Source organism: Taudactylus pleione, unplaced genomic scaffold, assembly GCF_031769625.1.
Source record: "Taudactylus pleione unplaced genomic scaffold, aTauple2 ptg000018l, whole genome shotgun sequence".
NCBI classification, from domain to species: domain Eukaryota; kingdom Metazoa; phylum Chordata; class Amphibia; order Anura; family Myobatrachidae; genus Taudactylus; species Taudactylus pleione.
In genome coordinates this window covers 9,072,501-9,084,816 of record NW_028284420.1, presented here as the reverse complement: position 1 = coordinate 9,084,816, position 12,316 = coordinate 9,072,501, and the positions used below count along the sequence as shown (strand labels likewise).

Below are 12,316 nucleotides of genomic sequence, written 5' to 3'. Positions count from 1 at the left end.
ATAATAATGTATGTTTTTAAGATACTGTTAGCTGCAAGTTAGGTATTTAATTTTTAAGACTGGGCTATTAGAATATTGCATTAGTAAATTATTTAAAAATATAAATACTGCTTATTTTATCAACTGAAAGTATGTACAACAGTAGACTACAAAGTAGAGCCACATTTTAGGTGTGTGACTCACATATTAAGGAACCCTGATATTGCTGAATATTAACAGCAACTAATCATAGTGATGCCTTATTATTGGGTATTATTACTGATACTATACAACCGTCTGGGTTCTATGACAGCTAGTTTGTACATGGATGCTTGTATGAACAAAAATTATTTGTTGATTTACTAGATTAGCATATAACATAGTATAGTAAAGATACAAACACATTTTAAAGCATACAGTTATATGTGGCATGCAGTTGTTCTGATATCTCTTCAGATATTGTGATATTGGTTCTCTGTTTTCTGTTATAACTAATAGATGATTATAGTATCTGCTGATGATTTGATTTGTTGTTTTGCTTTTTTTTTTACTATTTGTATAGTGGTTTATCTTTCATGTTATTATTCCTACAACATCTCTTAGTGGAGGCTATTGTACTTTTTCTGGGTTAGTTAGGATTGTTTTGTTTGATGTATTTCTGTTTTTCTTCAACCGGAACATTAATAACAAAATAGACCTAATTAAAAAGTTAGATCAGTGATTCCTATTGTCTCACAGTACAAAGTTAGATGTGTCACAAGTCACAACTCACAAGGCATAAGGATAACGGATAGATTCTTAAAAGTTTGAGCTGTATTTTACATTGGTTTTAGATATACATATATTTTTTTATGGTTGTTTTATTTTTTACAATAAATTATACAGATTTTGAGTTTAACCGAAAAATTGTGTAGTATTTGTGTTGATGGTTGTGTCACAATGCAACAGTTATTGCTTTTTAAGTTTCTTTGAAATTGTGATACTTTGGAGTAAATTTACTAAAGTGAGAGTTTTTAGAAGTGGATATGTTGCCAATAGCACCCAATCAAATTCTAGATATTATCTTCTAGAAGGTGCTAGTTAAATGTTAAGTGGAATCTGATTGGTTGCTATGGGCAATGTCTCCACTTGTAAAAACACTCTCTTTAGTAAATTTACCCCTTTGTCTTGTCAGGGAGCTTTAGTAACAAATAAATGTGGTAAGCTGCTATGGTTATACTGTACGTAAACACTGTCATTATGTATTCTATAAGTGAGGTCTTTATCATGAAATAGTATTTATTGGTAATATTGGTAATATAGGGGAGCTATAGAGGGACTTCTGCAGGCAAGTCTTTGGGATTTTGTTCTGAAGTCTATAGGAAGCCAGTGAAGCAAAAGTAGAAGTATACTTAATGGAGTGTGAGTTTTTAGGAGTGTATTTGTTGCCAATCAGATTCTATTTATCATTTGTCTATCACTTTCTAGAATATAATAGCTAGAATCTGATTGGTTGCTATGGGCAACAACTCCACTTCTAAAAACCCGCACTTTAGTAAATATACCCTCAGGAGTCTTGCACAAACATGTGTGATTGATTGCAGTGGAATAGTCATGTCATTAGCAAAACAGACAGAAAGGGGTTGCATTAGTCAAGAAGAGAAATTATAAGTGAGTGGATCTTGAAGCTTGATTGCAACATGTATGAAGAAATTATTTATTTTGGAGATTTTGCACTCATAGAAGTAGCAAGACTCAGAGATTATTATTACCAGTTATTTATATAGCGCACACATATTCCGCAGCGCTTTACAGAGAACATTTTTCCATTCACATCAGTCACTGCACCAGTGGAGCTTACAATCTATATTCCCTACCACAGGCTCACACACATACATACTCATTTTTGTTGGGAGCCAGTTAACCTACCAGTATATTTTTGGAGTGTGGGAGGAAACCGGAGCACCCGGAGGAAACCCACACAAGCAAATTGTATGATTGTGTAGGGTGAGGAGCAAGGTAGACACTGAGGGGTAAATTTACTAAGAATCGTGTTTGTTTGAGTTTTGCCATTTTGAAGCTCAATTTGCCTCTCTGAAACTCGGGTGATTTTAGGCTTCTGAAACACTCAAATTTACCAAGAATTGTGTTTTGCTGAGAGTGTGTTTTCCGATGGTGTATGTGATTGAGTTTCACTCACCAAAGTTTGCAGTATCTGACTGCAGCCAAACATTCTCGAACAAGCAGCCTGCACATATCAATGAGATATGTGAAGGCTGCTTGTGTCTGTTACATGTGAATAAAGGGCTAATTTAAAAAAAAAAAAAATGCATAACCAGCCCCTGACTGCTCAGCCAGACCTGGTTCCTAAAAATATGGGGAAAAAACAAGTAGGGTTTCCCCATATTTTAGGAACCAGCACTGGGCTGCTGAGCCAGTCCTGGTTTTAAAAATAAGAGGAAAAATATTGCATAGGGTTCCCCCATTTTTAAAACCAGCACTGGACTCAAATCCAGCTGGGGTGTAAATGCCACAGCCAGGGGTCCCTTTCACCGGGTCTCCTTGGCCAAAGCACTATCACCCCAAGCCGTGGACCTCATGGGAGATGGGTACCCCCCAATAAAGGAGTCCCCCCTCTACCGAGTACTATAATTGAAACTGGGAGGCAATGTCCTGGGAGTTAGTCAAGATCTCTGCTGTTGTGGGGTGTCTCAAGGCTACCACAAAGCTACGTTGTCTGGGAGGCTTGGTAAAAGGAGCCAGCAGTTTCCTAGGCTTATTACTCCAATGATAGTACTTATTTTTAACCAAGTCCATGTCTCTCTTTGCCGCATTGCTAAATAAGTTTCTAAAATTTGATGGACCTGTTTGTAAGTCTTCAAGACTTCATCTATAAGATTGGCAGAATAAGCCTGGAATGACTCTGATACAGCAGTTTGTAGGGATTTATAGGTAGCTGCAGTTTCTTTTTTTTTGCGAGCTATGTAGCTGATAACGTGGCCTAGAAATCATCTTTTTATATTTTCTTGTAGCGCTTTAAAAATAGTGATCTTTTGTTATTCAGAAAATTTTAAGAGCATATTAGAATTTTTTTAAAAATATTATGGGGCTGAACAACTAAGATATAGGATAGAATTAAGGATTTAGGCCCTCATTCAGAGCCGTTCGCTATTTGCGGTCGTTCGTTTAAAAACAAGGGGTGGCTATTCAAATGATCCGTATGCACATTGCAGTCTGTTCACACCTCTAAGTCTGAACGAACGAGCAAAACATACGCTCGTTTATTTGTCAAAAACGCCCCCTGGCCGCTCGCACCATACGTCATGTCCGCTATTTATTAGATTAATCGAGTACATCGACCAGCGTATGAACTGCTCGCTATTCTTGTGGTTGGTGTTTGCTACCACAAATTTGCGAGCAGTTCTGGCTATAAAATAACCCAGTGACGTGGACAATGACGCTGCTGTTTTAAATATACACACCCATAAAACGCCCGTTTTGACCTTTAAGCACGCCTGCGTTCGGATCTCCACTCCCCATTTTCAAGCACCTTCCCCTGTTACCACCCACATACGCCTCATTCTGTCACTCAAAATAGCAGGCCCTCGCTATATTGCGTACCAACGATTTTCGGCCGCACTGACTGGTTCGCGCATGCGTACTAAAAACCGTACGCATGCGCAGATGTGCAAACATCGCTCGGAACGAGCGTACTGCCGCTAACGAGCGGCTCTGAATGAGGGCCTTAGTTGTTCAGTAAGAACTTTAAACATGCGACCGATGGTGACGAAAACGGTATTACACCGGGCATGGATGCTGAAGTGGGTGCCTCAGCTTGCACAATCGGGCGAACGTATGTGTACAAGGCGCAGATGGGCGATTGCCAATAAACTATGTAATGTGTGCTTTTGCGTGCAACTCAGAATCAGACCCAGAATGTTATATTAAACTGCTATTGAACATTTTCATTTTAGGGGCAGCTTCAATTACCCATGGTAAATCAATTAAATTAGTAATCAATTTCCCTGCACGGTACACCTGCAGGTAACGTTCATTATCCCATAGATTCTGTTAAGTGCCGGAATTTATGGGTTACACCACGGGCATGTGCAGTGGGTCCCCCCCACCATGAAGTGGGCCCCCCGCTCATCCCCGCCCCACCCGTACCTGATGAAGTGTGTCTACCGTGCGGTGTGCCAGCTCCCTATGCTTCTCCTGTGCTGCTATCTTTCCGTTGTTAATTTGGAAAGATGTCACTTTGCCAGAAGAGAGCACAGTGACAGAATCTTTGCTTGCTCCTGTGCGGTGCCATCTTTCTGTATACATCACAGAAGATTGCACCATCTGAGAAGCATAAGGAGCCAGAACACCGCAACAAGAGGCACAGTGGTTGGTCCTGGGTACAGGACCCATGGGCCCGTGTGCACTGCATACTCTGCACCCATGATAGATAGGCCACTGGGTCACACCATGCATTAAGCCCCAGAGGGTGCATTTAATGCAGATTTTTCCTTGTAGCTCCTGAGGCTGCGAGGTAAAATCAGCGTTAAGTGCATCCTCTGGGGCTTAACGTGCAATGTAGCGAGCCTTCATTGAAAAGCTTCGGGCTGACAATTAGGCACAGGGTAATTCTGCCCCTTTGACTTGTTTTCAAATTTCCATTTCCAGATCTGCAGTTACTCATACAGGGTGGGATGCATCAAGCATTGCATTTTGGATGCGATGCATTCTGCCACTGATCGCATGCATAGCTGTGTTTATTAATACCAGATGCATGTAGATTTAAGCAAAGGACAGCTATCCTTTGCGGTCTGAGGACTTCTGGGCATGCATCACCGTCGGGCAGTGCATGTGCGAGCTGCAAGGTACCCTGGGTGCGATCCCATTGGATCCCTCTTGGGGAAGTCTCCGAAAAGAAGTCCATAGGCTTCTATTAGGCAACACCATCATGGGTGCGGAGTGTACAGAAGGCAAAGTCCTCCTCTGGGCTTGGTGAAAAATTAGAATTTTAGCTTTTGTTTGGTCTCTTAGTTTGAAAAATGTGCATGAAGTTTATGGCCAGATTTCACATGAAGACTGAGGGATCTGTGGGAGTCTTTATAAGTGAGGCAGGGGGTTAATGATGAAGGGTAAGCTAGAGAAGGTGGAGGTCAGAGGGTAGGAAAAGGTAATAATGGAGACATTTGTGAAATGTAAATACAGGAGGTGGCACTGAGATGGCAGTTTGCAGATCAATTCAGCAGGTCTAGTCTTGGTAGGCTGGGGTCATAAGAGCCAACACTGTGGGTATATCTGTTCTGCCCACAGTCATGTCTATGCATACCTTTTTAGAGTCATCTGATTGAATTAATGTGAGCACCCAAAAATTTGCAACCCTCGATGGTCTATGTCCAATGGCTAATGTTTTTTTCCATGAATGGGAGGGAGGGGAGAGAGGAAGGGAAAGAAAGAGAGAGGGGGGGAGAGATAGACAGAGAGAGAGAGAAAGAGAGAGGAAGACAGAGAGAGAGAGAAAGAGAGAGAGAGGGAAACAGAGAGGGAGGGAGACACGGAGGATGAGAGAGAGAGGGAGAGAGAGTGCTCACATACTATCTGTTTCAGCATTAGGTTTCTGATGTGGCACATCATGGCATTAGGCTCCGCCCCGTAACCATTCACCTGCAAATCGCAGCATTCTATCAGCGAGAAGGCGGGACTATGATTGACAGCCATGGCCGGGCCACCCACTGTAGAGACGGAGACAAAGTTGTCTCTGTCTCAAGTCAAAACTCATCCATCAGTGACTGTAATGCTGCAGGGAGCCATCCAGGGATGGTCCTGAGATGCCTGGTTTGCTGCAGTGTGGGGGCCCCTGTGTGACCACCCCTCCTGCCCCGCCTACAATCCAGCCCTGATTCTACCACCATGTGGATATTTCGGACTTGCCTCTTTGGTGTACCTGTGGATTTGGATGACTCTAGTTCTTTTTCATGCTTTGATCAAATGAAATATTAAGGAGACAATCAGTTTAACAATAACTGGGCCACGGAGGTACTGTATGGGAAAATTAACTGCAACTGTTTGGGGCCTGACCCACCCTAATTGTTCTGTTTTAATGATATAAGTATTTATTTATTCATCTTATTTATAGGGCAGTATAATATACAGTTAACAAATCACACTGCAACTCTCAACATAGCTACTGATGCCAGTGGGGCAAGGGGAATATTCGTTACAAGCTGAAACCTATACCCATATGCTTGGGCGCAACTAACATAGCCACGGCAAGGGGATAGGAAGGATACGAAGGAGAGAAAAGTGAAGTAGAGTTCCAAGCAGATAATCCAAGGAGGAGGTAAACCAGTGTAGCTGCTGAGCAAGAGTAGTAGAAGATGAGACAGTAGGGTGGAGGGCCCTGCTCATAGGTGCTTACATACTAAAGGGTCGGGGAGACAAATGGATGACACAGGGGAACAGATAGTAAGAGTGGGAGAGACGGTGGATGAAAGAGGGCGAGGTGAACTTTGTGGCAACATGTTTAAGCAGTGGGCTGGTATACTTTTATGAACAGGTGGATTTTCAGTGGAGTTTGAAGAGGGTTCTGTAAAGGAGGGGGACCCACTGTAGGGCTTGGCAAAGAGGAAAGGCAAATGTGGGGTGACGGTGGAGGAAGATAAGTTTAGCTGCAGTGTTAAGTACAGATAGCAGAGGAGCAGGACAGGAGTGGGGGAAGGTTGAAGTTGTCAAGACGACAAATGATCAGTGAGAGGACAATAGTTTTAGTAGCATCCTGGGAGAGGTAGGGTCTGATGCTAGAGATGTTGCAGAGCTGGAAATGACAGGATTGCGCAAGAGAGTGAATGTGGGGGGTGAAAGAGAGGGAGGAGTTAAGAATCCCCCACAGGCAACAGACTGGAGGAACAGAGGCGATAGTGGTGTTGTTAACAGTGATAGAGATGTTGGTGGGTAGGAGACCCCTAAGGGGAGAAGACAATCAGTTAGGTTGTGACCATGCTGAGTTTGAGAAAGAGCATGGACATTCAAGAGGAGATGGCATCTGGACACCTGAGAGAGGAGGGAGGGGGAGAGATCAGGAAAGAAGAGTTAGAGTTGAGTGTCATGGGCATAGAGGTAATACTGGATGCCAGTACGAACTGCACAGTTCACCCAGGGAGGAGGCATACAAAGAAAAGAGCAGAGGGTCGAGGACAGAGCCCTGCAGGATGCCCATGGGAAGGCTGAATGGGGGGAGATGGAATCAAAGGCAGAGACAGAGAAAGTTGGTGAGGTAGAGATGAACCAAGAGAGGACAGTGTTGAGAGGACATTGGTCTGGAGGGTGCACAGCAGGAGTAGATGATGATCCACGATGTCAAAGGCCACAGAGAGGTCCAGAAGGATGAGCAGGAAGAAGTGGCCCCTGGAGAGAAGATTATTGGTGACTTTGGCCAGGGCAGTTTTAGTGGAGTGGTGGGGTAAAGGCCAGACTGGAGAGGATCAAGGATGGAAAAAAGAAATAGATATAAATTCGCCAGCGCTAGCTACAAATATATCACAGTTAATAACTCGCAATATTATATAAATATATAAACTATATGAAAAAATAGGAAGATACAGGGCGGTAATTTCACATATCAAGTGATAGTAATTTATTAGAAATAAAAAATAGTAATATTAATGATAATGACAGTGCTATAAATTCACAAAGTACACAATTCAAGAAAGAAGAGTTAGTTCATAAAAAATATTAAATAGTAAAAACTGCCACTTGTTAGACTCCCTGATCTCTGATAGGTTTAGTACTTCCTCTGTATAGTAAAAAGATTAGCAGCAAGGTTACATATGTGTGTAGAACTTCCCCAAGCGTCTGTAAGCACACACTCTGTATGTGTGCTCTAGGGGGTAATCCACTGGTAGTTATCTGCAGTCCAATTCCATTTGAGGTGACTTGTCCAAATATAATTCCAGAAGGGGTTCAAGAGTTCAGAATAAAAAATCCAAGTGGTCTGTGAAGTAGCTCAGCTCAACGCATTTCCCTGGGTCTAACAGCCCAGCTTCCTTAGGAGCAAGTGTGATCAAGGATGGAGTTGTCAGAGAGAGGTAGCAGGTGAAATGGTTGTAGAGAAGCCGCTCGAGTATTTGAAGGCAAAATGGAGAAGAGAAATGAGGCACTAGTTAGAGAGCAAGAAGAGGAGCAAGGTTGGGCTTTTTAGAATGAGTAAGACAAGAGCATGTTTGAAGGAAGAGGGGAAGATACCAGAGGAGAGGGATAGATTGAAGAGGTAAGCAAGGTGGGAGCAGGCAGAGAGGGTGCGAAAGTGGCAGGAGGAGATGGCAACCAGGTAACAGGCTGAGGGGGGGGATAAGACTAGGGAATGGACTTCATCGTCCATGGTGGGGAATAAGGAACACAGAGGGGGTGGTTGGGGGGAGAGGATGGTGCTGGGGTAGGGGAGGCAGAGTGATGGGAGGAGGAGATTTCCTGACAGATGGCCTCAATATTGGAGGTGAAAAAGGAGGCAAAGTCAGTGGCAGTAAGGGAGGATGGGAGGGGAAAAGGGGGGTGAAGGATTGTGTTGAATGTGGCAAAGAGGCAGCAGTGGTTGGAGGACTGAGAGAAGGTCAGAGACTTGAAGAAGGATTGCATAGTAAGGGAGACGGCAGACCTGTAGGATGAAAGGCTGAGCTTAAAAGTGAAGCATTTCTGCTCAGGAGCGAGAATTTCTCCAGTGGCGTTAGGCAGAGCGGGTGCATTTTTAGAGAAACCGGGAAAGTTTGGAGTGCCAGGGTTGGGGTTTTGGGCAGCAAAGTGAGACTGAAGAGAAGGGGGCAGCAGAGTTGAGAGCAGAGGAGATGGTGAGGTTGTAGAAGAAGGCCACCTGGTTGGGGCAAGTCAAGGTGGATAGGTGGGAAGGAGAGTATCAAGCGAGGATGAGAGTATAGTGGGGTCAATATCATTGTGATTGCATCTAGTGATGGTAGACTTGGGCGTGGGAAGTTAGTGTAAAGTAGAGGCGATGGTGGTCAGAGAATGGAAAGGGAGAGTTGGAGAAGTCACAGAGAGCACACAAATGGGAGAATACTAGGTCAAGAGAGTGGCAGAGGCGGTGGGTGGGGGAGAAGGTCCATTGAGAAAGGCCAAAAGAGGAAGAAGGGGTGAGAAAATTGGTGGAAGCAGGATCATTGAGATATCAATGGGGATGTTAAAATCATCTAGGATGATGGGGAGGAAGTCAGAAGAGAGATAGTGGGGAAGCCATGTGGCACAGTTATCAAGGAATTGTGAAGTGCTGCCAGGGGGCTGTAGATGGATGGGGTGAAAGAGATGGATAGAGTGGACTTCAAAGTAGAAGAAGGAAAGGGAAGGCTTAGGGGGTATGACATGAAATGGACAATTGGGGGATAAGAGAATGCCTACCCCGCTGCCTGGGCAGTCATCAGATCTGATGGAATGAGTGAAGGAGAGGCCCCCATAGGAGAGAGCAGTGGGGGAAGTGTTATCACTGAAAGAAAGCCAGGTTTAAGTGATAGCAAGAAGGTTGAGTGAGTTAGAGATGAAGAGGTTGTGGATAGTGAGAAGTTTAATATGGATGGATCTGGAATTCCGGAGAGCACAGGAGAAGGGGAGAGAGAGTATAGGGGAGATTTGGATGAGATTGGCTGGGTTGCCAGTGTGAAAGAATGGGCTGGCTCGGGGAGGGAAATGAGGGCTGGGAGTGAGGATGGGTATGGAATGGGAACGAGGAGATATGGTGACCGACTTGCGGAGTAGAGAGTGGGGGGATAGAAGAGAGTAGAGTGGTTTGGGGGAAGGAGTCGAGGGAAAAGAGGGGAGTAGGATGTACAGTCTGTTTTCAAACTACAGTAGATAAAAGGCAATATTAACAGAAAAACAAAAAGGCCGTAAATACAGTGGGTAGTGAGGCAGTAAGTACAGTATGTATTAAAGTAGGTAATAATCAATAAAATAATTAAAATGACAATAGTTATGAGCTGTTATGGGTGCAGGAGTATGATATAAAGATCAACAATGTGAAGATTATATGGATGTGAAGCAATGGTAAAAAGCAATGGTCAGGAACCATATAAAAGTATACTGTGCATCCGCAGGATGGAGAGCCCGCATATGTGCAGTAATTATTTATACCCATCTCCATACTGGGCATGTGTGAACCCATAAGACCATGCATGCCCAGTGAACAGATTACCAGGTTTGCCAAACTGTACATGCACTAAGGAGAGGACCTGTACCCTGATAAAAGTGAATCTCACTCCACTGGAATGTCAGACATGGGGATGCGAGGAGAAATCCGTCAAAAGTGCTGGGGGCGCAGCCAGAGCCGGCCCTAACCAATTAGGTACCCTAGGCAAGATTTTGGCTGGTGCCCGCAGCAGATAATACCAGGCTCTCCCCGTCATAGCACCCTTCTCCCATCACAGCACACTGCTATAACTAAAGAAAAAAGGGACAGGTGTTAGGGGAAAGTTTCTTATACCTCCACCTCAAAAGGCATTCTATAGGGCACATTCTCCCCTCACAGCACTCCTCTTCCCTCACTGCACAGAACCCGCCACCCAACACAGTACCTCTAACAGCAGATTACAGCATAGCACCCCTCACCTAGCACCCCTCACAGCACCCCTCACCCATCAAAGCACCCCTCACCCAGCACAGTATCCCTCACAGTTCAGATTGTAGCACAGCACCCATCATTCAGCAAAGTACCCCTCAAAAAACAGATTACAGCACCCGTTACCCAGCACAGTACCCCCCAACAGCACCCATCACAGTACCCCTCACAGTACAGATTACAGCACAGCACCTCTCTCCCAGCACAGAACCCCTCACAGCACAGATTACAGCACAACACCTCTCACCCAGTATAGCAGCACCAGTGGCAGATTGGGATGGAAAACCAGCCCAGGAAATATCTGAAAGCAACCTAAATGGAGGCGTGGTCTTTTGAGGGGGTGTGGTTTATTAAGGGGGCGGGATTGGTCCTCATAGAGCCTGATTCTGAGTCTGAGGCAGTCATGGCCTCCCCTGCAGTTGTGTGAGGGACTTTATGCTAATACTACTGCAATGCCCTTCCCTGGTGTAAAGGACTGAGACTCCCATTGTCAGTGTCTCAAGACACTGCAATCATGCTTTGTGCATCTTTAGACGCTACCATCAGTCACACCATTGAAACATTCACCTGCCCTACGCTAGGTGCAGATCATCTGACCTGAGTATGACCTCCAGTGTGAGCAATTCAGCGTCTCTATACGCAACCACTTTCAGCAACACGTCTGTGTCACTACCCACTACTACACACCCATACTATGCTATATCTGCGTCTGATTAGCCAGCCCCATGTAACTGCCCAGGAATGTCCAACACATTTCTAATACACTTCTTTGTGCTTGCTTCTGAATCTGTGCTGCGGCTCTGTACGAACACCACAAGGCTACATGCATGGAGCAACCCAGATGTAAAGCATTGCACAGGTAAACCCTAAAACACATTGGCCTTCACAGGAAAAAACAAACAAACACAAACACTGGCCCCTACATATATATATATATATATATATATATATATATATATATATATATATATAAAATGCACATGTGGTCTCCCTATAGTATAATAAACAACACCGGGTGCCCGCACAAATGAATGAATAGATACTTCCCAAATGTTGCAGCACTCCTGAATTTTCAAAGAATATTGAAGCAATGGCAGGTACGGCAACGTTTCAGTGCCTGGTTTAATAGTACGGCACTATTGGTCTGATGAAAGTGCCGTACTATTAAAACCAGGCACTGAAACATTGCATTGGTGTACCTGCCATTGCTTCAATATTCTTTGAAAATCTCGCAGTGCTGCACCATTTGGGAAGTATATATATATATATATATATATACACACACACACACACATATATATATATATATATATATATATATATATACAGATATATACTCATACTCCCTAACAATAGACCCCAGCATTCCCATTTGGGAAGTATATATATATATATATATATATATATATACATATATATATATACACACACACATATATATATATTTATATATATATATAATGTGTGTTTGTGTATATATACAAACTACCAAGCCTGCCAAGGTAAGCCACCTGTCTCCCTGGAGCAGCTTTGACATAATGGATGTAAAAGACATTGCTAAAATTATCAGAATGTTGCGACCCACCACCTGTGATCTGGACCCTGCCTCAACCAAGCTTCTCATAGGGTGTATAGACATTATTTGCCCTGTAATTGCAAAAATAGTTCAATGCTCTTTGCAAACAGCCATTTTTCCAGAACCACTAAAGGAAGCAATTGTTAGACCACTTCTTAAAAAACCTAATTTAG

At 43.7% G+C, this 12,316-nt stretch overlaps 1 protein-coding gene across 1 annotated transcript in view; it reads left to right on the top strand.

Moving 5' to 3' along the window:
• The first annotated feature begins 8,400 nt into the window (after positions 1-8,400).
• The window catches only part of LOC148540651 (piezo-type mechanosensitive ion channel component 2-like), a 149,597-nt gene continuing 145,681 nt past the window's right edge, over positions 8,401-12,316 (top strand). Inside the window, exon 1 of the mRNA XM_088442911.1 lies at positions 8,401-8,584. Coding sequence (XP_088299037.1) covers positions 8,401-8,584 — 184 coding nt within the window. The remainder of the gene's footprint in view (positions 8,585-12,316) is intronic.